Genomic DNA, 27,355 nt, shown 5'->3' with positions numbered 1-27,355 from the left:
ACTGCTAACCCTGGAATTACCCCAAATAATCAGACTAAATGGCTGATGATTTACTACTTGACAGTTTCAGTCAGGATTTCCTTTGCAGCCTCTATCGATGGTCATCGATTTGTCCATTACAAATCGATGGTTACTTTACGCTGGGCGCACACTTTTCAAATCCCTCTGTTGAGAACAGCTCTGAGGGCTGCCCACGTGTCTGTCCTAAGGTACAACTCCTGCCCAAACAGTGTATTCACATTCTCACGTTAAAGCCCGATTCACTCCAGAAAATGACTGAAAGAGAAGTACTTGGGAGAAAAGAAAATGAAGATCAGAAACACCAGAAGGCAGAGGGGCAGCGCAGTGCTGGCTGCAGGCTGGCCCTGGGTCCCTCAGACCAGGCCTGCTCCTCCTTCCCATGCCAAACAAAGCCGAACCCCTCAGCTCCTTGTACACCAGCTGCTGCAGAACCATCTCAGTGGCCCTCACTCGTTCTCTTAGCCTAAAATCAAGTGTAAAGTCAACATCTGAAGAACCCCAATGCGATGCAAACTGTGGGCTCGCGGCCCTGCAGCCTATGATCGCTCAAGGGTTCCCTTTCCACAAGGGCTCCTGCAGCGCGGCCCTGATGTACACACCCCTGGGCTAATGCAGGTGCCTCGGCTGCCTTTGATCATCCTGGCAAAACCAAGAGGGCTTCATGCCTCCTTGCAAACCTCTTAGGATGAAAGTGCAGAGTTGTGGAGCACCTGCGGGCAGCACGGTGTGCTGCAGTGGGTCTGAGGATAGGAGGAGCGGGCGGGTGGTTAGGGGGGCTGGGATATGTTCAGCCAGCAAAGAACGGGGGAAAACATCTGTGCTTTATACCTTGAAAAGAAGTGATTGCAGACAAAGTGTTTCAAGGGGCTCCGGGCTGCCACAAGGGATGGTTTACAAGAAATCACATACAGATGCTGTGCCTGCTGCAGGCTAGCACAGAAGAATCAGGAAGTACAAAGAGATGCCTGATTTCCCAGTGCCTGCTAACACGGTGGGAGGGCAGGGCTCTCCCCAGCTGCAGCCAGAGCCAGTGTCTGCATGGAATCGAAGCTGCGGTGGGCTCCTGTTTAGTTTGGCTATGTCAGCATCACCTGCTGCTCTTTGCAGGGAAGGAACCCGCTCTTATTTATCTAGATCACCAGAGACAATTTATCTCCCAGGGGCCGGGTGACCTGACTTCCCAGCTGGCAGCAGGAGGTTGGCACTCAGTTATCTGCTGCTGCATGGGTTCTGCAGTGAGCAAAAGGCACACAGAGATGCCCCTCCTGCGCTATCGCAGCCTCTGCTGCACACTATGCAAATCTGACCTTTCAGAAAAAGGAATTATAATAAACACAGCATTTTGCACAGCAGGGAAGATATATACTGTGTTTAATAGTTTGCTTCGGAATTTAACTTGGGGAACAATGAAGCCCTGCTTGGTATTGTCAGCAGAAGCCAACTGGGACTAACCATCTGACAGTAATCATACACTGGAACCCAGATAAATCTCAGGAAGGCTTGAGGGCTATCTCCACTGTCACGCTGCTGCTGCTGAGGGGTGACACAGCTGGCACATGGGCTGCTCTGCTCCTGCCGTGCCCCTCCAGCTATTGACTTTCCCGCAGAGCCCCATTGCTGCAACAGGAGCGCAGCCGCGGCAGGATGCAGCCTGTCATTAGGGCAGCAAGCATGAGGTAAAGGCATAATGCCTTTTCTGACAGCTGGTGTTCTCTCAGACATACAGCACTCACTCTGCGTCACTTCCATCTGATTTCTGGGCATAGTGGAGGTGACAGAGTGCTGGATCTCAAGTGATCATTAACGAGATTAACTTTTTTGATGGATACAGAAGAGACATGCTGAAATGTCTATCCTAGTACTTATGTACAGAGAGTGAGATGAAGCAGTCTAAATTATCTGGGGAAATACACTCATTTTAAAGGCTTCTTAAAAATGTAGAAATCAAGAGGTACCAAAGATAGACACTGCTCTCATTTAGGGCTTCAAGGTGCAGCAGCAAGCTTCTTGGAAGCCTAAGTAGGTGACCCACATTCTGCGGGGCACGCTGAGTGGGAAATTCCAGCCAGAGACACAAACCCAGCGCTTCAACAGGAGCCCCACACGGAGCAGGGCATGGCCTTTGGAAGGCAATGAGAGCCCCAAAGAGCAGCAGCAGGAGCAGCCGCCAGGGCTGCGTGCAGGAATGGCAGCAGCAGCACTACCAAAGCAGAAAGGAATGTTTACATACACAGAAATGTTCAAATACTTTGAATTTGTAACATGTAAACCCCTTCTTCATTAAAAACAAACAAACAAAAAACCTGTTTCCCTCAAAGCACAGCGGAAGCAAGTGAATTTTGAGCAGTATTGCAAATGTCTTCCATTATCTGAGGATGGATGGACACAATTCATAATGAAATCCAACAAAAATCACCACATTTGGTGATCAAAACTTGAACTAATTATGACAATTAAGAAGCAGTGTCTGTGTACTCATCTGCACGTTTTCTGTGCATCGCTCTGATAGCCGAACCATAACTCTTCTTGGGAAGAAAAGGAACAAGTGGAGATACCTTAAAGCAAATTGCTTGGCAGAGCAATCCTTTTACTGAGATTTGCATGACTCTTAATAGAGGACATTTAGCAAGCCTGTGCAATTCAAGTACTGGAAAGAGCCCTGAATATTTACCGATGCAATGCATGAAAAGATCTTTCATTTACCTGCTCAAAATAATAGCTAATTCAGAATAGCTATTGTTTGCTGAGAGGGAAAAAAAAAACCAGAATCCCTTGGAATTGGTTAATAAGAAGAAAAACATAGTGCTTACTAGCTGTGCAACATTGATTTCTTTAAGCTGCTGCCTCAATTACTTCCAAAACGAAGGCTGACATCATTAATATGTCTCTTTTTTCCTAGCAAATTACCATTCATTTGTAAGAGTAGCAGGGCTACTGCAGTCTGCCCTACTGCAAAGGATGTAAAATTAATTTAAATAATTACTGACCTAATTCCATTTCTCATGTTCAGTCCAAACTGCCTGGAAGAGCACTATTCTGCAATCTGCTATCTCTCTGAATGCAGCCTAATGCAATGCCTGACCCCAGCCCTGCCTGCACGCAGGGAAGGACAGAAGGGCACCACGTGCTGTGCAGCAGCACCTGCCTGAGCTGCCTGGAAGGAACAGATCTCCATTTCTGCCGGAACAAGTGTGGAAATTCAGGAAGGTCCCTCCTAACATACCTCCTGCCAGTCTACGCAAAAACACCGTGTATTGGTCAGCAGTCACAATGCTCATAACGAATCCCTGAAGGGTTTTCACTGCAAATGATGGTCTCCCAGCCCAAGGGGGAGAGTTCTGTACATAATGAACTACATTCAGTGCTTGTTGTGTGGATAGGGACACACTGCTGGCGGAACAAATACATCCCCATGAGCAGCCGTTGTCAGCAGACACAGCTGGGGAGGGGGATGCAGAGACACCAGGCAGTCCCAAAGGGGCCTCAGTGGCCGTATGGCTGCGTGCAGACTGATTCTTGCAAGAATCCATGTAGCACTACGCAACTAATTGCTTAATTTAGGACTTTCATCACTTTTTCATTAGGCATTAATTAACGTCTGCCTTTTAAGGTCAGTATGAAATACAAGATGGAGGCTGGGCATATGTTAATGAGACTCCTACTAATTAAATAGGAGCTTTGGAAGGAAGAGCTCTGACAAGTAACCAACATGATTTGCACATAGTACATTGATTCTGAAAATGTAAAATTGAAAAGAAAAAACAATTGCGTTTATTCTCCAGGAAAGCCTGATTCATAGTTCATCAAATATTTTAATTGAATTTATCGAAAGCCTCCAAATAAATTTGAATAAAGGATTATGCTTGGATCATCCTTTGGCCGTCTGGAATTTTGCAGTGACAAGATCCTTATCTTCATCCAACAGCAGCTTTCACTCTGCACTGCTGGGCTGCAGCTGCTGCAGCTGCTCTATAGACAAGCATGGTTTTGGAATTCTCAGAAAGCACTCAAGTTCACCCCTAAGCCTCGATATAGAACCCAGGAAGACTAAAAAGCAAGCAAGCCTACTAATCCTTGTCTCACTGGCTAAAATGTAAGTAAAACGTCTTATATTTCAAATGAGCCAAAATATCTTGTGTGCACAAACAGCTGCAAGATTTTTTGGTCATCTTTCATGGGTAATTATTTGCTTGAAAACAAATCAAGCAAAAAAAAAAAAATATATATATATATATATATACTAATACACATACGTAGACAGAGAGAGATAGAAGGAAAGGAGTGAGAGAAGTGCCTGGCTGGGTATGCAGTGTGCCTGCAGACCACGTTTGTGAACACCATCAGTCATATGGGCACAACTGGGGCACGTATAACATGGGGAAGGTGAAACATCTCATAATCATGTAATGTATTGCACAATTGTAGTTACTGGAATGAATAACAGTCTGCTCAACCATATCCTGCAGAGCCAAATATAAATATTAAGCTAAAAATAACAGCCACAATAATGACTTTATTGGTGCTCACAATAGTGTGATAAACACTAAAAACTGAGAATGCTGTGCAGAATGGCTCTGCTTCCCAGCTAGCTGCAGTAACACACTGCTGCCATGGGAGAATCTGTGCTGAAGGCTTTGGGTGTTGCTTTCAGGGATCTGGGCTAAGCAGCTGCTGGCCAGGCACACCGAGGGAAGGAGAGAGCCCTGGAGATTCCTACTCCAGAGTTCCTGTTACACAAGTCACAGCCCAAGTTCAGGAATGCACATTTGCACACAGCTGAACTAATACGAGCTAAGCTCTGCAGACACAGACACAGCTTTTACATCAAGCATTTCCCTGTATATCCTTTCTCCACAAACATACGTAAGTATGTATTTTTGTGCCTTAATTCAGAGCCTTAACCTCAACATTTCAACACCCCAGAGGATTCCCTTTGACTGTCTTTACCTATTTTTGTATATTCTGGGAGCAGGATGGACTTTTACCCTGTGTTTGTACAGCTCCCACTCTGTGGAGCTCTGTCCTTGGCTAGGGCCATCAGATGTTGTGAAAGAGAGAAGAATATTACAAACAGGGGTGATAATGACTCCTGGGCCAGTCCTCAAAGCAGGTTCAAGGGCTGGGACCAATTCAGATCAGTTTTACTCTAGACTCTGTGCAGCAGCGAATGTGAGCTGCAAGCAGGAAACATTACACATCAGCTTCATTTTGTTTCAGGCTCCTCTTGTAATAAAAACTGAGGTATGTGACTCTGAGAAAAGGAGGTTCTGGTCCTCCAGTAAAAAACAAGGAATAAATGCATACGACCACCAAAAATGACAGCTCACACAGCACCAGAAAAAAAAAGGTCTAAATAACTAATAGGCTGAGTAATAAGCTTTTGGGTAAACAGAAAGAGAAACAGAAGAAATTGCTTTAGAAATTGCTCTGTGTAAAACATTTGTTGAGTACATTGCTTTTGTGAAAATAAAAGCTTGTCTCTGTGGATAATTTGTCAAGGGGAAAGGCACTCAATTCAAAACAATAAAGTCTTCTTTGTATGCAGTGTCTCCACATTTATATTTATTCAAAGGTCTAGAAGACAGTTCTATTAGAAATATCTGAGCAATTAAGCAATCTACACATCGTTCCCTTAAGTACGTGTTCGACGGGATAGAAAGAACACAGTGCTGTTTCCAAGGCTACCTGGTGAGATGAAAAATGTTCTCCACAGCTTCTTGTCACGAGTCACATCTCGTATCTCCCTCGTCATGTTAACCAGTCTGCCTGCAACCGGTGGGACACGACGGAAGTCCAGGATCCTGGGAGAAAAGAAGAAGAGGCGGTTTATGTAAAGGATTACAACACAATGGCAGTGATAGGATTCGGGAAGGTTCATTACACTCTGAAGGCACGTTAATCTGGGGCCTTTAAGGAAGCCCGTCAACTTTAAATTGGATCATCCTTCTGATAATATCCTACAAAATGCATCATGAATATTATCAGCTCTGACTCGCCCACATAGTACGGAGCAGACACAGAGCAGTGTGGAGACATGCTGTCCCATGAAAAAAAAACAGTGACATGAAATTCCAGAAAGAAGAGACAGGAGGGACTTGGTGTCCACCTGGTGCCAATTCAGAGTTGTCACAACATGTGTTTTGCTCACCAATGTTTTAGTGACTGGAGGAATGGGATTTCAGCCTCTGTCTTCCATGAACACCATCTAATAAACCTGAAAACTAGTCTTTTGTTTGTTTGTTTGTTTGTTTTCCTGACAGTCTTAGTATTTGTTTCATTTGTTTCCTTCTGCTCCTCCCTGTTTCAGTACCCTCATACCAATATAAACTGAAACTAAACATTTTCCCACAGGCAAAGGCTGGAGAAAGAGCTTTTCTCAACCACAAACTCCCCAGCTTTAGTAGATCATTAAAAACTCCCTATGAAGCAGTGCCATTAGACACAGTAAAAGAGCAAAGTCTCCATACAAAGCCTCCCCATAGGTGGGATTTTTATGTCCACTCTGCTGATAAGATTTTCTACACTGGGTAGCAACTGCTTTTTCTGCTTAGCATGTGGATGTTTAGCATTACTCCCTGCAGGAACTCCATTAATGCCTTTTCCTACAGCACCATCTGCTTAAAATGGCAATATAAAATACAAAACAGAGGGGATCAGCACCAAGGTCAACATTAAAATACAGAAGACCCCTTTAAGAATGAGACCAAGATGGCTCTTAATGGCCAATATACTCTGTGCCACCCACAGACATGTTCCCTCATCCTGACCATCAAACCAGAAGGCATCAATACTCCATGCGCCTCTAAACAATTTGTGACCCAAAGCTTCAAACTTTTGCAAGGATCTTTTTTGGCACTGCAGACTGTGAAAGAAGCCTCAGTTCTAACTCAGCCTGTGCAATGAAACGCTTTGCAGCCCTTTTGTTAGTAATTCATTAATAATTAATTCTTGCTCCTAACGTGGGCTGGCTGAGACTGTCCTCTGTCCATTTCCAACACAGCCTACACTATTTCTGCTTGGAGGACATTTTCAGCTAACAGGAACGTGAGATGACCATCAGTGTCCTCTGTCCTAAATACCCTCCTGACATGGGACAGCCCTAGCTCCTGGCTGTGACGCCTGGTCTGCTTTTCTAAGGCAGTTACTCCTCTTTGACCACTCAGGAGATTCCCCATGCCTCACTTGGATTTGCCCATCCTGGAGCTGATTGGAGTGAGCCAGCTTCCCGCTGTGCTTACGCCACCTCTTCCCCAGGAGATGGCTCCTCCCCACAAGCACTTGCAGATCACAAAGAAAATTAATTTCTCAGCCTCCTTTTGAGAGCATTTCTCTTTCTTTTTGAGAATTACTTACTGCTCAGTTTCTCACTCCTGGAGCAAGTCACATTTCCAGATTATTAATCTACCATTTCATCACCTTCCGTTTCTTTTATTCATGGCTTTTGCCCACTTTTGTTCAATTTTCCTCCTTTTTAAAAGTAATTTATTTACAGAGCTGGGCAAGTGCATGAACTTATCGCAATATTTCCACTTTTTCTTTCAGTGCAAATCCATTTTACTTGCCTGTCCAAATGAAATGCTGCAATTTCTGCGTTATGTCTTTCATAGTCTGAGAAATAAAAAAAATCAGGTGGGGTTTCTTGTTCTCTGGTTTGCCTGCAAAGAAAAACAAGGAAAGTGTTTTAATGAAGGGTTAGCATTCTAAGGAGCAGTACTCAGACATCAGCGTGTTGTTCGGGGGCTCGGTATTGTTTGCTTAATGGAAGGCCTCTAAATACTTCATGTGCGCGTTATTTGTCATGTAGCCTTCATTTCAAGTTCTGTTTTAAATTACTGTAACAAAAAATAGGATCCCAAGACTCGTGCATGCAGGCTGCTGTCACCAAGCTCCTCCACTCAAGGCTCTCGCTCTATTTAACAAGATCTATTTTATCACTCTCAAACATTTCATTAGTGATAGCAGCGAAGACAATGCCATTTCATTAAATTATCATTAACTGTAATTATGAAATTTCCAAAAGTAATAACATTTTTCTTTCATCTCTGGGAGCCGTGCAGCTCCTATCTAAAATACAACTCTGTCTTTGTATTTCTTGGAGCCAAAAGTGACATGTTTTTCTCATTTCAGAAGAAATGGGATCATTGCAGTTTGACGGCCACGACACATGTCATGTTTCAAAGAACATTAACAAGCCCGTGTTCCAGAGAAGATGCAGAATTTGTTGTTTCTTCAGCATAAGAAACAATAAAAAATGTCATTCTGATGGAAAGAGAAAGGCTAAAGATTGAACACTGAACTCCATGGCAAACAGAAAGCTCTGTGTGACAGGAGCAAATCTGCCTTATTTTAGACAATTTCCAGCCCTGATGGATTTTGGATGGGGAGCAACTCAGGCAGTTGACCAATGCAATGTCAGGGCCCCACCAAAATCTGCACCGTATTCTATTTGAAGTTTTAAACTTGCAATATGGACTGCAAAGCTGTTCTGTAGAATATCTGCAAGGGAGGACAGTTTCCTAGAAGAGGAAAGCATAACTTTCCCAAGCTCTTTCTCATTCTGTGCTGTCTCAGGTGGCCAGCTGACAGCTCGTGCATCACCTGTGATACACAGCAGCCATTAAAACACATCTCACTTCCACAAAGACCATGGTATCCCTGCCCACGGCAGAGCACTTGAACCAGATGACCTTTAAGCCTTCCAACCCAAGCCACAATATGATGCTATGATTCCACGATAAGTGCTGAACTATTGCCATCACAGAAGGCAAAAATGGCAAACACCAAGGTATTTGATGGGTCCAGTATAACGGGAGGTCAGAGGGGCAGGAGGTCAGAAAATAAAAAATAATATTGTGGTTTGTCTTCACCATACATGGAAAGGAAAAGGATAGCACCTACAAGGAGGAAAACAGAGAGTCCAAAACCTGAAGCAAGTCACACAGTGCGCTGTGTAAGGAGCACAAAAGCTAGGAGAGCAACCTTGCTGGGTATATTCCCCTCAGAAATGAAGAAATGAGCCTTGAACATAAATGCAAAGAAATAGGCAATGATATTTCTGTTGGGCAGAAGATTATGAGTCTGTATATAACTTTCCCTCCCTTCCAGATTTTAAAACAGTCGATTGCTTCAACAAATGAAAAAAAAAAAGACTCATCCCAAGCCTTTGCAAACTTTACACATATCAGCACATCTGATAAGCAGCAGAAAATATTACTAATTAGCTAATCAATGCCATCTGCCTTTTATCTCCAAAAGGCTTTAAACAAATCATGGCTGTTCCTTTACAAGAAAATCTTGCTCTGGAAGATGAGACTTAAAGAAAGGGTTGATCTGAATCTTGCAAGCACAGCTCTCCGCACCGCCCCATGTCGGCAGTCAGCACATCACCGCCGGGATGCTCTGGTCTCTCTCATTTCATTTTTCTCTTTGTTTCCTGCCACCCCTGGCAATAGTTGGGGATATTATTCGTTTTCAAGTAAGTATGGCTTTCCTGCAGGCTTCTGCTTGTTTCTAAATATTTCTCTCCTGTCATAATGTGTTATTGAATGGTGGCATGGGCGCACCCTCCTAGAAAATCATGAACTTGATTGTCCCTAAAACTTGCAAAAATGGATACCAAATTGGCAGTGCAATTCAAACAATGGAAATACTGTATTTTTAAGCCTGACTAAAGATCATGAAACAAACCTGTATGTTTCTTCAGCGCTTCGGCTGTTTCACTGCAATCATCCATAGATGACCACTCTCAGCCACAGTCACCACGGGCTGCGCCCACAGGCTGGCACCCACTTGGCTGTTTCTGGGCAGTGCTGGGTACTTCTGAATGCAGACTGGAAGGATTATTTATCAAAAACAGCTCTGCAGAACTAAGTTGTACTAGGCTCAAAAGTGAAGCTCTCTGAAATAACCTTGAAAAATCCCTTCGCATAGCAGGATCCAATAATCCACTTAAAAGAAGGGGAATCTTGCTCTTTGGATCTGACCAAAGGCTACAGTTTTATTCAAACAAATTATCATTAATTTCATGTCTGCAGCAGCACCTAAAGAGCACCTAAAGAGATGCCAGCAGGTGTGATGACCATTGCCTTCAGTACAGCACTGCATTTGAAAGGTCTAACGCAGTGCTGAATTGATGGAATCAGTGGACCATTAGGAATGGCTTCTGCAGTGCTAAAAGGATACCTACATCATAATCATAACCTTGATTGTTTCATTTAAGTAAATTTGTAAATGATTTTATTATATTTGAAAACTTGATAGTTTTAGTGTGTGCAGTCTAATCATCACCCAGTTTGCTGCTAGTTCTTCTAATTATTTTCTTACACGCACACACAGTCTTTGGACATGCACACCTGATGTGTGTGTAGGGAGTGATGGGAAATTCGATGATTCTATGCACCAAACCCTGCTCTCAGTAACACGGGTGGGCAGTCAGCAAGCCCAGCAGTTATCGAGCACAACAGCCTCAGTCTCTACTGGAAAGGCTGGGAAAGGAGCGTGCACTCTGAGCCAGAGTCAATTAAAATATCTTATAAAACAACACTGGAGCTGATCCATCTCGTAGCATGTTTTAAATCAGAGCTGTGTTTTAAGGGGAAAAAAAAAAAAAAAAGCAACCCTAAGGAAAATCCCAAGCCAGAAAGCCCTCCCTGTTATTTTGTCACCCGGTGGTTATTGAAGGTTAGTGCCTAACAAAACAACACATGCAGTGAAGTATTTGAGCACACGGACCAATCCGCCAAACGCTCACACAGCGCTCGTGTCTGATGGACAGCAAACCCCATAGCATGCAGGACTCAGTCCTGCACACGTTGGCAACAGTGAGAGAACATTTCTGGCTGCAGCTCTTATTTTGCAAACAGTTGGAATCTGGTGATCCTCTCTTTGGAGGAGGATTTGGCTGATATTTCCAACGGCAGGCTGGGAAGCTCTGGAGGAGAGACAGATGGAGGTCTGTTGGTGCTGCACACAGTTAAAAATTACACAGTGGCACCAGACCAATTACTGCATAAGGGAAAGACAAATCAGCACTGGTAACACTCATAGGGGAGGAATAAGAGGAATAAGAACTAAGGGGAAAGAAAAGCCCATGAAAATTTCCCAGCTTGGAGAAAACACAGGAAGTAAAGAAGGATTTTAAACAGGAGAAGAACGCATCTGCACAATAAGATGGAATTGTCTGATCTTGCAGCTGGAAGAGCAAATCGTGCCTGAAAACAGGAGCAACAGAGATACTTGCTAAATGAACGCAGTCGTGAGTAAATCAGGTGAGCAGCTCCCTCTGACCGTGGTTGGGACCTGTAGTGGTGCTCAGGAATTTCTGGATAAGCCTACATAGTGATGTGTGTGCAGGTGTAACTGCAGAGCCCCAAGTTTTTTTATTGTATTTTTCTCCAAACAATTGTTGGCTAACTTCGCCCTAACTCAGTATTATTCATTTCTTGGATTCTTTTTTTTTTTTTTTTTTTTTTTTTTTTTCCATGAAGCTCATCGGCACGCTGAGGCTGCAGGCTCTGTGGCATTTCAGGATGCACTGTTGGGATACCTTTAAGATGGAAATCTCTGTTTAGCCTCCAGGATTTCCTGTGTGCACCTGCCTAAATTACCTGGATTAATCCCCACCAGGGCCATGCATTGCTCGAAAGAATCCTGCCTCAATGCCAGACTTCCTCTAAACCGGAGGGGTCCTATTATCTGTGCAGCAGCCAGAAAGCCAGAAAATAGGGCAAACAGCCCAATCTGACTCAACTGCTATTCCAACAGACACACTGTCCTCCTGTGCCGCAGTGCAAGGATATTTCAGGACACCTTGCTCTCACAGGCGCGTACCTCAGCTCATCAAAGGACATGCTGATGAGTTGAAAACAGCTCCTCCTAACGAGGCTGTGCTCCTGTTCCCACACCTAATCAGGGGAATCAGCGAAAGGGATTCGGGATGATTAGGGATCACGGATCTGCTGCAGAGAGGGGTCGCTTGGGTTGGTTTGGGAGACAGAGACCCTGATCCTGATGGGGAAATCTGGCAGCTGCAAAATCAGCAAGAGTGTAACTGGGAAAGGAGGCACGGTCAGTGCATTGGCAGGGGCAGAGCTAACACTGATGACAGAAACGTGGTTATGGGAAAAGAGTACTGGAGTTTAGCTGTGTCTACACACGGCTACAGATTGCTATTCTTGTCCCATGGAAAGCGGCTTTCCTCTGTCCCTTTTAAGGTGCCTAAATACCTGCTCTGGAGCCAAATCAAGGGCTTGACAGTTAATATCCAGTGTTATCCAAATGATAAAACATAGTTAGTGCAGGAGCTAACCCAGGAAAAACTGGGGACTTCTTGCATTCAAAGCTGCTTTTACACCAGCAATCAATTGATGTAACCACAGATGCTCCATCAAGTCCAGAAAACCCTTCTCCCGGCACAGGCAGGCAGGCAAATCTGCAGCCTAGGAACTTCTTTGTACTCTGGAAAATGCAGACTGTGTCCCGTGTCTGCTTGCAGGATTTTCTCCCGCCCCCCCCGCAACCCTTGTGTCAAATTGGATTGTGCAGCACTGGGATCCAGAGTGCCCTGAGATAATCTAAAGCGTATTATTCTAACTGAAGGAGGCAGCCCGTGGAAAAAAAAAAAAAAAAAAAGGGAGAAACAAAACAATGTCTCTGAGGCTTCTGCAGTGCTTAGGAGCACACTCAGGTTTTGCATGCAGAGTCCTATCACCAGGGAGAGCTTTCTATGTGTTTGGCACCAGTTAGAACAGGTGGAAAAAATGCCACTTAATTTTAGAATACATTTTAGTAGCTTAATAAGTCCTTAGGAAGATAAATGACACTGCTAATGCAGTTACATCTACAGTAGCAGAGCTATCTGGTGCCTGTTTCCGACTCCTTATGGAGTCTTGGCAGCTGACGGCTTTGGCTTTATCAAAGTGCTCTGCTGCAAAGAGCACTCCCAGGAACGATATGAGCTGTTTACAAGAGCAGAATACGGTCCAGAAAATGAGTGGCCAATCCAGGAATGCAAAGACATGCGCTTTAAGTGGTACAGAAAAGATGTTTGGCCCGTGTCGTTGCTCTCATCCAAACAACAATATGGGCCTCTGCAGAATATTTAGGCTTCTCTCGTTTAGCTAGCACTTCTGCAGAAAAATGAGAGAGTATTTACTGTGGCAGAAAGACAGAAATTCGCACAGGGATGTGCTAGGAATAGGAATAATTAGCAAACCGCCACAAGGATAAATACCGAGATGATGCTATGGCATGCCAGCCCCGAGTGCTTTTCTCCAGAGAAGATGAGGAGAGCTTGACAGCAGCACATGCTCAAGGACCAGTCAGTGCCACAGAAATCACAAACTTCTAAGACAGTGCATAACAATAAGCTTCAAAAAGAGCATTTGTATGTATGAGTATCTCGTTACCTGGCACAGGAGGGTACTGGGGGGAAGAGAGAGAGAAAATCCTCGGGGAAATGGTATGTTGAAGAGGTTTTTTTCCATTTCCAATTGCGGAGTCAAAGGAAAAAGGCTCAGGAGGTCACCTACCCCAGCCCCTGGCCCCAAGGAGAGATCAGCCTGACCCAAACCATTCTTGACAGACGTCGCTGTAACGCAGTCTTCAAAACATCCTTTCCCTGTCCCGTGCCTACAGCCCTCGCCTCCTTGTCCCCAGATGCTGGCCTCACTTCTGCACATTTCCCCACTGTCTTCTCCCTTCTCCTCCTCACCCCATGACCGAGGCAAAGCCACCACGTCAGACCTGCTGCAGCATACCTGAGTGTCGTCCTGAGGAACGAATACATGCGAGAGATTTGCCACAGCGATTGGCTCCCATTCCTGAAAAGCACATCCCAAAGCTGAGACCCAGGAACTACACCTTAATGCCATTTATATCTCTGCTCAGAGACCCCTTCTTTAGGGAATGACGAAGCATTCATCTATTTTTAATTCATTACAATTCTCTCCAACCCAACGCCTTGAAATATTGACTTTTGCCTTTCCTCTCAAAACCAGTGCTGTTTCTAGAAGACAAAGAAGCAACCTCTGACTCCTTGACACAGATCAGGGAATTTGGGAAAAGGGTTTGCAAAACTGCACCCTGGCTCAAAGCATCGTCAGTGAAAGGCTCCTGCCAGTCTGTATGTGACAATATATCACTCATGAGATACATGGAGAAAAACAGATTTCCACCTGAGCGAAGCACAAGCTGCCCCTCCTGACTACACAGGCAGATAGGATACGAAGGAATGAATAACTAGAAGGATCTGAAAATATGAAAGATTTGTTTTATTCTCCAATAAATATAAAAAATAATAATAAAACCAGACATTTTCCTCCACCTTGGGGCTTTTCTGTTCCTTCTAGAGATCTGGATTTGATACTAATGTCTCAAAAGACACCCTCTCTACACCATTGCCTTTACTGACAAGGCATACAATCATCATTTCATTGTCTACCAGCTCAGAGAAATAACTATCTTTTTTCATTCATTCTTTTGTGCTTTAGGATACGTTCAACATGCAGAGAATCTTTGATCAGTATAAAAAACACACAGAGTTTGATCAACCAGGAGAACTTCTTTCAGCAATTCAAAATATTACTTCCAGTGCTGCCTAGTAAGTAGCTGCCTGTCGTGGGAGAAGCAAATGGAAAAATATCACTGGTGAAAGCCATTTGTCAGGATGCCATCCCCACCTGCACTGTTTGGTGCAGCAGGCAGCAGCCCCTTTCCCCTTCCTCAGCTAAAGAGAGAGGATGTGGGCTAGATATCTGATTCACAGCTCTTTATTATTATTATTATTATTAATAATTGTGTAATTAGAAGATGTCTGGAAAGAAAGCCAAACAAAATGCTGTTACAAAGCAGGTAACATGAGAGCAAAACTCCAGCACTACCAAACTCCAAGTAAATGCACATAAGTGTATGCACACAGGTGCACTTTATGTATAACCCAACACTTTCACCAGTGTCTTCTGCCTCCGCTGGGATACAGGAAGCACTGTGATCAGACAGGTAGGATCCTTCATTGTAACACTTGCTTATATTTCCCCCTTATCCCCCAGATACCTCAAAAGCCAGGCATAGTGCAAGCACGCAAGTTTAAAAGACTTAAATTGAGATGAGTTTTTCTTGGGGATAGTGTGTGGTCTCAGTTATTACCGAAATGAAGCACCACCGAACACCAGGGTAAATGCAGATCTACCCCATGCTTTTCATGACTGCTTCTGGAAGCTGTGTGCAAAGCTGCTTCTGCTGTACATATCAATATGCATGGCTGCTTTGGGGACTGAAATGTCTGCTTTCAAAATCAGAAGCTCATGTCTCCACACACCTTAATTTAAAGAAGCCTGCTGTCCGTGCAGGTATAGAATCCATTCCGCTCCACTGATTGTGCAGGAGCTGACACAGAAGTAGAAAGTGCAGGTGTGCAAATGTGTGGGACTGACTGCAATTCACCTTCCTCTCCTTTCTTTTGAGATACTGATGGGGAGAGTGGACATGGGATGGGGAATGAACAGATGTCACTGTCCCAGTGCTAAGTGGTGTGGCACGATGCTTAGGACGTTTTTGTTCCCATCCAGAAAATGCAAGGCTTGTACAGAAAAACAAATGAGTCACAGTATGTGGAGAACAAAAAGTTCTGGGAAGCTCCTGTCACTAATTCACTTTGCAGATAAAAAAATAAAATACTTAATGCAGAAATAAGGTTTGATTCATCCCTGAGATAGAAACTTGCCTTGATGTACGGGAGCTGAAAGATGAAGAGGTACTTAACAGCACTACAGAGCAGCTCCCAGCACCAACATTAACATGGTCAATGCTGTTGCCACAGCAGGGAGAAAAAGACTCACAACGATTAAATAAGGAGGAGAGATAATTAATGAAGTGCTGCAGTGATGGTTTGTGCTGTTCTTTAAGGTTTCTTCATTAAGGAGCTGTACCGCTGTACTGCTGTGGCTGTTTTCTGCCCAGCCTTTCCGTCCTGGATTCGCCTGTGCTCCTGGATGAGCAGTGTGAGCATTTTTGCCATGCCAGGCCCATGAAATCTGTCATCTTTCCCCTTGATGTATCCCTCGGAGGCTCAGCCTTACACTGCCTGCTGGTCATAAATTGCAGACGTGAAAAATGATCCAGCTGCAGAAACTATTTTTGAAAAAGCAGTCAGAGCAAGCAGAGCTCAGTGTGAGCCCAGGTACTGTCAGCCTCTCCTCGGGAGAAAGGCTACAGAATGTTTTCTGCAGAGAAGGTTTTTCAATACCTAACATTTTTTGAGCGCAGGAGGAAAAACGGGTGTGAAATTAGAAGTCTGAAGCATTTATTCTGCCCTGAGAATGATTTTAAATATGTCTGCGGTCATTAAAGGCAGGGATTTAAAGGAACAATAACATTAAGCGTATCAGAAGCATCACAGAGCTCAAATTTTTTGCATTTTTTTCTCCTTTTTTTTTTTTCTGCACATGATGTAAATGCCACTGGAACCCCAGGTTCACAGTAAGTTGGAAAATTAATTACTCTGAACCTGATTCGCTGATATGTAACATTTTCTTTTTGCTCATTACTTTTACTCACTTCTAGTGAGCTTGTCTTCAAAATATCTCAGGAAGCAAGAAAACAGCAGCCCCATTTTTTCAGCAAAAAGCTGCAAAACACGGAGCTATTAAGGATTCAGCTCTGCCCTAAGCAAAGCACTCTAGCCTCATTAAGCACATGCTTAACTTTGGGCACGCATATAGTCAGTGAACTATGCTGTCCTTGACAGTCAAGCGCAGACTTAATACTTCCTTGGAGCTCTTTTGTGCTCAGCACTTTGCAAGAACAAGGCAGTGATGAGCGAGATCCCAGGAGCAGCTCTCCCCCTTTGCTTCCAGATTCAGTGCTGTTTTCTCTTTTTTCTTCACCCGTGACAATAAGTACTTTGGGAAAAGCTCCTAATTGCACCAAAAGTACAAATCAGCTTTGGCCATGGGCTTCAGTGGCACCCAGAAGTCACCTCTCAGGCTGATATCTGGCTGACTTCCAGCGCCCAGATAACAGCAGCATACAAAGCACTGCAAGACTGACCCAGTAATTTCCTTTCAGTCCAAGGAGAAGTTGGGTGAACCAAATACTGGTGGCATGGGACGCCATGGAAAGACCGTAATTCAGCTGGAATCTCTTTTCTCTCTCTCAAATGAAATGTTTGCAGCTCTTGAGGTGGTGTAATGGGATAAAATCTAATGTGACAACACCTCTCTATTAGCCGTACAATGAGGCCATCATTTTATAGTGGCTTGTAGGAATAAATAAAAGGACACTCAGGGCTGCAGCCATGAAGTTTCAGTTCGATGTCACGGGTGACCTGTACATCTGCATTTCTACAGAGGAGTTCCATTTCCTCATGGACCCCAAAGAACTATAACTTACATCACTCTGTCCTCGCTCCCCCTCCCCATGCAGACACCACGTACTTCTGGCTTGTATTCACCATTTATCAGTTGAGAACTATGGGATATTCCTTTACACTGAATCAGGCTCCTGATTCAGATTTTGCAGATAAATCGATATTGTCAAAAATCATTAGGAGGACAGATCTACAAGTGTGAACTGAAAGATTTAAAAAAAAAAAAAAAAAAAAAAAAAGCATAAAATTCCCATTTGTGGAGCAAGCAGTGCACTGCCCAGCTGCTGCCAGCTGCGGCTCTCCAGGTCTGGATGCTGCTCTCCTCCCTGAGGCAAACAGAGCAGCACAGAGCACCTGAGGACGCTGTGCCACATCCTGGTGCTGGGTTATTCCGTCAGAGAACTGCAAGTTTTGCTTTTCCATCGTGTTTCAACCCCAGATTCCAAGAATAATTGTGCCACGGAGGATAGCAGGCATGCGGTTACTGTGAGCTAATCGCTCCCCAGGGCTGAGTGTTTCTAATTCCTCGGAGGTGTGATTTCCCAATAAAGCACACGCACCCCTGAACTCGTTACTGCTGCTATTAACATTCCTTAATGTGTGGCAAAGGGTGATGTGCCTCTCTGAGCTGGAAAGAAGATGTAATTGACTGTTTCAGACTATTTGTGGTTACAAAAGAAAAGGGAATTGCTTTGATACGGTGAGGTATTTCATTGCCCCAGTAAAGGAAACTATTCCACCTCCCTCTTCTTTCTTTTCTCCCAATTTTTACTCCTTTCTCATTACAACTCCTCCCATCAGCAACCACCATCTCTGTGAGGACCACTGAACTTACTCTTTTCCCTAAGCTGGCTCTGTGGTCCATAAGTAACCTTTTTTTTTTTTTTTTAAATACTCTTTCTTCATTTTTTTTAAATGTATTCTCTTCCCCAAAATAATTTTGCCTAAACAAGGAATACAGAAGAGCACTTTTCTGCTCACTGTTTCGCTGGGTAGGATGGGCCCAGCCTCACGTTGCTCCTGGCACCAGCCCCATCCCACTGCCAAGTCAAGGAACTGGGCAGCACGTTTCTGTGTCATGAACACGTTGCTCTCTGCCTTGGTTGATTATATATTGCATAAATCATAGGATTCCATAGCTGGAAAAGACCACTAGGTTGTCTACTTGTCAAGCCATCCTCACCATGCCCACTAAACCATGACCCTAATGATATATGATGTATGGAAGACCTTTCTTTTTTTGGCTATTTCACAGATCAGTTGTTTTGCCTTACAAAACTATGAAAAGATCTCACTTTCCTCTTCGAGGCTGGAAACTCTCAGTGCTAATCCATGTTTTATATTAAGGGCACTGCATGACTCACAGATTAGATTGGAAATTACACATCAGGGTCCTTCTAGCTTGTAAATGTCTGGATAAGGAATGGGTTAATGCTCTGCAGCCCCCAGGGAGTCTCTGTGCTTCTCCTGGGGGAAAATCAAGCTGTATTAGCATCTCTTCCCTCTCATGCCTTTGCACAGGGAAGGAGCATCTTAATCTCCTGGCCTCTGCATGGGCCCAGTGCTGGAGGCTGCAGTGGAGTGAGAGAAGCAGAGCAGCACTGCTGCCCATGCAGCTACAGCCCCTGATTTCATCCTGGCTAAAAAGAGAGTGTTAGGGAAAACCCGAAGCTGAAGGTTTTGCATTCATTGCAAGGGCAGTAGAAGCAGGATCTAAAAACGGGTCGGTATTGTGGTTGTGGATTCCCTGTCCCTGGAGGGGAAATTAGTTTAGCCTAATTTAAACCTGTGAGCTTACCCACATTTGGGTTGTTCAATAAAATAAGGAGAGGTTGTGATAGAACATGCAAGGGTTAGTAATGAAAGCAGAGCCCAGGAAAACAGTGTGGGAAAGGGAAGAAGAGCAGAGGAAGAGAGGGGAGGAAAGTTGTGCAAAAGATGTGCAGTAAAACACTGTGTGAGACGTCACCACTGCCAACTTTTTTATGGACCTAATTTACTACATGCAGCTGCTTTTCTCCAACTGTGCACGTCTGGCTGCTTCTCCTTGAATTTTTAACTGTGTTTAAATGTCAACAAAATATGAAGCTTATCTCCTGTACAGTCTGATAGATATATGCGCTCAACTCACATGTGTTTTGTGGGAGCCTGATTTCAAAGACAGGACAATGTTTTTCCAAAAGCAAGGGACCTTATATTTCACTGTTTTCCTACCTTTTAATGTGAACTGTGAGGACAGGTATATGGCGTAGCAAAGTGATCCCAAGACTTAATCACTGAACCTCGCTGTTTCTTTCCTTTAGTACTTAAGTACCCTGGGTCTGATCCAGCTTTCCTTCTGCTTAGTGAAAGGTCTCAAACTGAGGTTATGGTGACCTGGATCAGGAAACGCAGAGCCATAGGAGCCAGCCTGCCCATGCTGAAATTCAAAGGCCAGCAAAGCCATGGGAAAAGCCCTCACTGACTTCAGAGGAGCGTGGGTCAAACGCAGACTGAAGGGAACGACACAAGCAAGCCAGCTATGATAGCAAACTCCCCATTCTTGCCTGTGTCTGAATGTGGGGGAAAGAAGACATAACACGTGCTGTTAGTGTTTAGTGTAAATATGTCCTTGGCATCTTCCGTAGCTCTTACTAATATGAAGGCAGATGTTGTCAGATTAAGCAAGAGTAGGGCATAGCATCTTAAATTAATCTTGGAGTCTTGACTCTGTACAAAACACACTGCGTGTTTGACACTTTCAGGACTCAGATCATAGATAAAAAGGATGTGCAGGCCTTCTTGTACTTCATTATAGATCCCTGAAATTCCCTTGCCAGCTGTGGCCAGTAGGCTGCTATTACCAAATGTCTGAGTAAATTCCAGTAAAGTTGAGTGAAGATCTTCGTTTTATCAAAATATTGATAAGAATGAAACCTGCATTTTTTGCCTGGGCACACTCTAATTTCCATGCAGCTCATAGGCAAAGACTTCATCGGCAGAAATGCTCAACAGCAATATGAACGTCAGGAAAGTGTTACGGGATTAGTTACAGACAGTCAGACTACTTTTGGAATGAATCAGCTTCTTGGTTGAAACAAGCAGAAGAGGTAAACAGAGGAAACAATAAAGTGGGTTTGCTCACCTACCAGCAAAAATAACCAAAGGATGGAATGCAGGATCAAATTTGCCATTCTCTATTCTATGCATAGGACAGAGTTATTTAGTTGTGCTTACAAATATTAGCTTCACCCCTTGATTTCCAGCACTGCACACACTGGAGCCTTTACATTGGAGATTTCACCTCCATAACTGCTGTGTGGTCCAAGAGGATGAGATGAAGTTCCCGCAGATCTTGGGGCATCACCAGCTCCTGTCTCACCACCCATCCCTCCTCTAACAAGGAACAGAATATGGAACATTGTGAGCACTGAAAATGAAATAAGACACTTTGGGAAAGGCCTATAAAAAATAAGAACTCAATTGTTCTTAATCTTTTACACACCAAGGAGGGCAAGAGGAAAGGAGAACAAACCACACCTGACATATTAACCTTCTGGCTCTGTGCTATTGGAAGGCACTGGAGAAACCTGTACAGACCAGATTAGACTTAAGCAGTCTCAGACGGAGCTGGAAAACATGCTTTCCAAAAGCTCTGCACTAGTACAGATTGCTTCACAGCTTGCTGGAAAGGATGAGGAGCAATGGAGCATTTAGTGCAGCATCAGCCCAGTTCCTCTCCCTAAATCATCTTCATTGGAAACCAATTGTGAAGTCAGGTCTTTGAGGACATATTTACAGTTACAGCTTTTCTTTCCCAGCATACAATAAGCCTAGAAATGATACTCCATATTGGATTCCCTCCACAGCGAGCACACAAGCACTGCGGCTCAAACCTTCATGCCAACAACATGCCAAAACTGGATATGACCATAACAGTTAATCCTGCCATTAGGTACATGCTCACTGCTCCCTGAGCCATAGCACAACTTCCCCTACATCTTGTAGCGTTGCTTTTGCTAATGATTAATGTGCAGTTTTGTAAGTTTAATGAAGACGCTGTTTCCACTTATCTACAGGTCAGACGGCAACTGCAAAACAACTTACTTGCTAGATGGCTGCAGAGTCCCTGCTGCTACATCTGCTTATTCATGCACAATGTGCATTTCCAAATAGATGACCATATTAAATTATATGCTTCTGCCTTATTATTTCATGAGTTTTAATGGTTTTCCATGCATTTCATATTAGAAAGAAGGGGTAGGCGCTCATGCTAATGACGTGCTGCTTTACATCTGCATCTCTAATGCTTGTGGAATTTCTTTCTGAAGCTGTATCAAAGAGCAATTGAGAAAAACTGTTGATTTTTGTCATGAAAGGAAAGGTTAGAAAGCAGATAGAGGCCCTTTTTCCTAGGACAATGAATTCTTTTGGCTTTCTGAGCTGTTCTGACAGGTCCAACAAAAACTTTACATCCAAGAGACTTGTGCTTGGCTGAACTCACTCCTGTACAAAGTTCCTTTGTACCGGCTACAGCTAACCCCAGCTCTGGAAATTAATCCATTCCAAAACCTTGGGGCAAACAAATACATGCACTCTGTGCAGGCATTGTACTTTAAGGATGGAAAAACTTAACGTGGATTGCCAGGAGCAGCTATGCATCCCTTACAAACCAGGGCTCCCAACTGGCCAAAGCCAGACGTCCTCAGAACATGGCTGGAAGGGAGAAGGAAAGCATAAAGGCACACAGAGATGCTTTAGGGAGACCAAAATCTAGCTCTGAGCTGCAGCTCATTGATCTGCAATTAGCCAGACAGAAGTGGGGATTCTGCTTCTCCTCCGTGGACACTGAGCCTGGAGACACAAAGGGCGGAAATCAGACCTGGGAACAGTCTGAGAGTCGCTCTGTGCAGCAGTGCCATGTGACAGAAGGATATTCTGCTCCTGTAAAAATGCACCCATTACTGTACCGTTATTTCACTAAAAATGACTGAGTCACTTCCAGCTCAGAATGCAACCAGCCCATAAATAGTTAGATAAACTCTTTCCAGGTTCATAGCGTACTCCATTTCCATTTGTAAAATGTACTAAAGCTCTTTTTATGCACAAGGAATGCCTACAAATGGTAGATGGTAAATTTACCTATCATACCAAACACTCCTACCTCGCTGAGAAAAGGGACACGACTGTGCCTTTACACACAGCCTGATCTCTGACTGCCTCAGCACTGCAGGAACAGCCACCAGTTTTGCAGTGAAGATATTTTAATGTCTGCATCGCGCATTTCAAATAGCAATATGTGCTCTCAAACAAAAAAACAAGCCTGTGAGGAGTTTATGGGGACCTCGTCATTCCCAAACTGCTCAAATGAAGTTTTATTTTCTCTAAGGCTATTGGAGGTGGATGTTTGGAGCAGCACACAAAGCTGCAGAGCTCTCCATTTCCCTTCACTTCATTTTGCACCTCTGAGTCCTAAACCTCGGCCATAAATTCAGAGCCCACTTTAATGGATCACAGTTTGACTACTGCGGTGTTAAGTTAAACAACAGTCTCATTCCATGCTGTAATTACTGCAAACAATTTCATTGCCTGAGCTGTGCTTTGCCGTGTTATGTATTGGCTGATGCTGCTCCTGTCACTGTTCATCACATGAATATTCTCTTTACCTGCTGTGTCTGTGTGTGCCTGAAAGAACCGTGGCATTTCTAATGGCATAATTTCCTAGGAAGAACTGAAAAGCAGCACAGCATGGCCTGCATTATTTATATGCCGAGTCCTACAAATGGCAAGGAAAAGGCTGTCGTTTTCCTGGAAATAAATACATTAATTATACTGAAGCCTTGTGCATAATAGACTCTATGTCACCGAAGGAATTTAATTACTACCTAGAAAGTATCTTCATTTTGCTAAATTTGTGTCAAAAAAACTGTCTAGACGCATTTTAATTCAAAGACAAAGGATCCCATGCCCGCCCTAAAATACCCACACTGATAAGTCCCAAAACACGCCCAACTGCTGCAGTTAATCAGTAGAAAATTTGTAGCGTTTTTACAGCATGAAATAAATTGTAGATCGAGCCAATTGGGAATACTAATGACAGGAGCCATACAAATTTAGTAACATCAATTATAACTAAGGGAAAAAGATTTGCACCTCAGATCAAGTGAATATTTTGCAACTATTTTGCTTCGTTTGAGGCTGTGATTCCTGAAGATGATGCGGGAGATGATTTGCCAGGAAGGATGTTCAGAACATGCACTGGGCAGCTGTGCAGTCGTGGTGCTCCCACAACTCTGCTGAAGCTGCAGGATTAGCTCAGACAGAAAAGTGCAGCATCACTGAGCACACCTGACAAACCCCCAGGGCCTGGGGAATTTTCCACATCGTGCCAGAACCCATCACGAAGACCCTGAATTTGGATGAAGCCTGGGGATGATGTGTTAGGTGGAGCCCTAAGCAGTGATGTGATACTGGGATTTGTTTTTATGCAGTCCCCGTGCACAGAGCAGCACACTGGCCATGCTCCACAGGCACACTGTCATATACAGTAAGATTAATCTCAAGACATCACCGTCATTCAACATTTTGTTTTCTAAAAACCTGTTTTCGCAGGGCCTTCCATCCTGAGGTAATCTCCACTGAATACATTGAAATGGGGGCTTGGGCAGGGGGAAAAGAAAAAGAAAGAAAAAAGAAAAGCAAGTGCCAGGTTCGCATCTCCTTCCTTTCCTTCTCCCCATTATATGAAAATTAAATCCTTGCCCCCAAATAAACAAATCAGTGGGTTCTAAAATGATAAATCTGAATGATTTTGTTTTCACCCTAATGCAGAGCACACTTCCAAAAGCTGTGTATGGTTGTAAAAGCATTTCCCCCCAGACAGAGGTCCTCACACTGGACTTGCTGCAGCCCTGCTCTCAGGTCAGGCACTCTTTGGTCACAAGGTGGTTAAATTCCACCTCTCCTCAACACAGAGGAGCTCTGCCTGCTCAGCCTACAATGTTCCAGCCAAATAATGCTTTGCTAATGATGTCTGCAGTTAGATGACAAATCAGGCTATTTAAATTGCTTCAGCACATACATCCTTTCCAGGCAGGGTATCCAGGTAACCATTCTGCCACGGCGTTGAGGTGGGAGGGAGAAAGCGATAGCTAATTTCTTCAGCTAGGTGGAAAATTAATCCCAAAGAGATTTGTCTGGTTTGTTATGGCCAATTGGAAGAAAATCAATTTAAAAATAATTATTTTAAAATGTATTTTAAAATGTGTAGTTATGCAAGAAGGGACAAAATAATTGTCCTTGAAAAAATACAATAATGGCTGGGTTTGTTCCTACAAATAATTAAGGATATTTTAAAGCCTTCTATAGGAAGGTTTTCTGTCCTTAATGCATGTTAGCATCGTCATCCTTCAAAGCACAGGTAAAACACGGGTGCAGAACTTCAGGTGCAACTGCCAGCCGCCCCTTTTCAATAATACTAACTAAAATAAATACTAGATTCTCCTTCTCTCTGCTCCCTCTCCAAAGCGAGCTCAATAATCATTCTGTTTGGTAAAGCAGTGAAAATATTCAGACTGTTGTTGGTGCTGGAACTGTTTCTTGTGACACAGACCGTGTTCAGCTATTCCCTCTATCTATTACACAGGAAAATACAGACAACTTCTGATACCTCTTTCTTTGTAAACTGTTAGGAAAAATATGGCTCATTTATTTTTCTTCTAAACAGGAGAAGAAATGTTTTCCAGCACTCCCTGAGCGTTTAACCAGAAGCTAAGTGAAATGTAGACATGGCTGCAGAAGTTTGGGTTCTTTTCATCAAAAAAGAAGAAAAAAAAAAGTAAGAGTCAAGGTATTGTGTTTTAAAGCACTGCTGACCTTTTGATTACTCTTAAAATCAGATCAGATCATAGAGAAAATACAGCATGTGACTGGCTAGGGAAGGTCACATTGCAGAAGAATGCAGGTGGTCTCATTTTTTAACAACTCAAGTAATAGAAGCACAAATCTTCCAGCCACCAAAGGGCCTCTCCTGCCTTGGCAATTGCCGCCTATAATATCTGATGAACTCTGATGTCTCACTGCTCAAGGATAAAATCCCAGCAGGCAGGGGCTGAAGGAACAGCTACACAGTCAGAGGGAAAAAAATCGTGTATTATTACTGCAGCCACTTATTTTATTCACCAGAATTAAAACCTCTTCACAGATAAAAGTGGGGATTTTTTTCATCCCACAAAGCAATTTTAGATTTCTATAGAATCACTCAAAAGCAATTAAAATCCTGCTCCTGTTGATGGATTTGTATTCCTTGCTCACAGTGATGTCAGGCTTCGAAACTTGGGGCTGCTGAGTGTAATTCTTTGGGTCTTTGGAGTCACTGCTGAGAGCTAGAAAATACCCTCCTTATGTTCACAGATAGTAAAGTTCTCGGTAATACCAAAACAGTTGGAAGAATGTTACCTCTTAAAATCCGTAAGATACTGCAATAAGGAATTGGTGCAATATCATGCAGTCCAATACACTGCAATCCCACTTTTCATTGTGAATTTTTAGGATAAGGGAGAGAAGAGAGAAACCAATAATCTCATAAGAGCGCAGTTAGATAAGAGGGACCATGAAGCATTTCCAAACAGTCCCATAGGGTCCAATATTAGACACAACCATCAGCAAAATGCCCATCAGAGGTGATAGCTATCGGCTTGTCAACACCACTGATGTCTTATCGAGTCTGGCATTGCCCCAAGAACTCGTGAAGGCCCTGATGTCTGTGGATAAACAGGACGGCTCCTTCTCTTAGGCCACATATAGTCCACAGATTTGCCGCATTGTTGTTCCTTGAAAGGCGAATGCAGACAAAGTTAAATAAAGCAATCGCCATCCCATCGCCTGACATATGATGTTGTTAGAGGCATAACTGGCGGAAGATATGGGCTGGCTCAGAATGATCAGAGCAAAATAACATCTTCAAGGACACCAGCAAAGTCCAGCTGAAGTCAGCAGGAGAGGCTCTGGCCCCTCGTACAGCTCTGGATGCAGCAGGACTCCGATCTCAGCACAGCTGGGGCTATGGCAGACAGAGGGGAGGTCACCACACTGCAGCTAACCTGCAGGAGAAGTAATGTTTTTTCAGTCCTAATTTCGGTTTGAAACCTTCTGTAGGACGGCGAGCCTTAAAGGAGGTATGTAACCATCCACCGGCACAGCTGGGCTGTACTGTACGCAGAGCCTGAACCCTTCCCACCCTACGCAGCAGGCAACAAGGTGATGCTCAAATGCAACAACAGATTTATTTCTACACCTTTCTCCTCCTCTACATTCAGAGGAATAGATACAGTCTCGCTCCTGCAGACCGTGCAGACGGTTTGAACTGTGGCAGTCAGGAAATAAGGGCGGTTCAAGGACGGGCAGTGAAAGCGGGGTCCTCCAGCCGTGCCTATGAGCTCCTTCAGCCCCAAGGCAGAGGGCTGTGGGGTGCTGCGGAACGGCGGGCTGTGCTCATAGGGAGACGGAACCCAGGCCTGGAAGGAGCTCCGCTCTATCTCCCTTCCTTCAGATTAGGGAGTTAATTAATAACAGTTAATTAATGACCTGTCAATCACCATGGAACGCCTGCCTGCGTGAGGGCAGTAAGCATTAAGGCCTTCCCTGGAGTTACGCTCTAAAGAAAGCCCTCTTAAGCATTCCTTGCACCCCATGGAAGACAAGTGACAAGAATCCTGTGACCCGATGGATCGCTGCTGGTGGAGGCAGCCCTCAGCAGCAGCCTCCTCACAAAGCGGGCCCAACAGCTGCAGCACTGCGGCCTACCAGGCGCTCAGGAGCACGCACAGCAGTGCCATGTCAGCCAATGGCCAGGAACAGCCCTGTGCTGCAGGCTGTGCGAGCTGCAGGACGGCTCCTCCACTGCCACCCCCTGCCCAGGAACGGCTCTGGGCTCCCACCTGCCCTGTCAGAGCATGGGCAGCACCTCGGTGTGCAGGGGCACCTCTTTCT

The 27,355-nt window shown here is 44.2% G+C and overlaps 1 protein-coding gene and 1 long non-coding RNA gene across 4 annotated transcripts in view; one reads left to right on the top strand and one right to left on the bottom strand.

Moving 5' to 3' along the window:
- The window catches only part of FAM20C (FAM20C golgi associated secretory pathway kinase), a 55,362-nt gene that overhangs the window by 5,629 nt on the left and 22,378 nt on the right, over window positions 1–27,355 (bottom strand). For both annotated transcript variants that reach the window (XM_085237307.1, XM_085237306.1), the window contains 2 exons: window positions 7,584–7,676; window positions 5,707–5,822 (listed from right to left, as the gene is read on the bottom strand). In XM_085237307.1, coding sequence (XP_085093433.1) covers window positions 5,707–5,822; window positions 7,584–7,676 — 209 coding nt within the window. The remainder of the gene's footprint in view (window positions 1–5,706; window positions 5,823–7,583; window positions 7,677–27,355) is intronic.
- LOC146543222 (uncharacterized) lies at window positions 10,726–14,343 on the top strand. 2 transcript variants are annotated; one of them, XR_014886739.1, is made up of 2 exons: window positions 10,726–11,288; window positions 13,520–14,343. It is a non-coding gene; the product is annotated as an uncharacterized LOC146543222 (long non-coding RNA). The 2 variants fall into 2 exon arrangements; XR_014886738.1 differs by having other exon boundaries at window positions 11,508–14,343.

Source organism: Meleagris gallopavo, chromosome 16 (assembly GCF_905368555.1).
Source record: "Meleagris gallopavo chromosome 16, MGAL_WU_HG_1.1, whole genome shotgun sequence".
NCBI lineage: Eukaryota > Metazoa > Chordata > Aves > Galliformes > Phasianidae > Meleagris > Meleagris gallopavo.
Note: the sequence above shows the minus strand (reverse complement) of the source record. Positions and strands in the feature narration are given on the sequence as shown.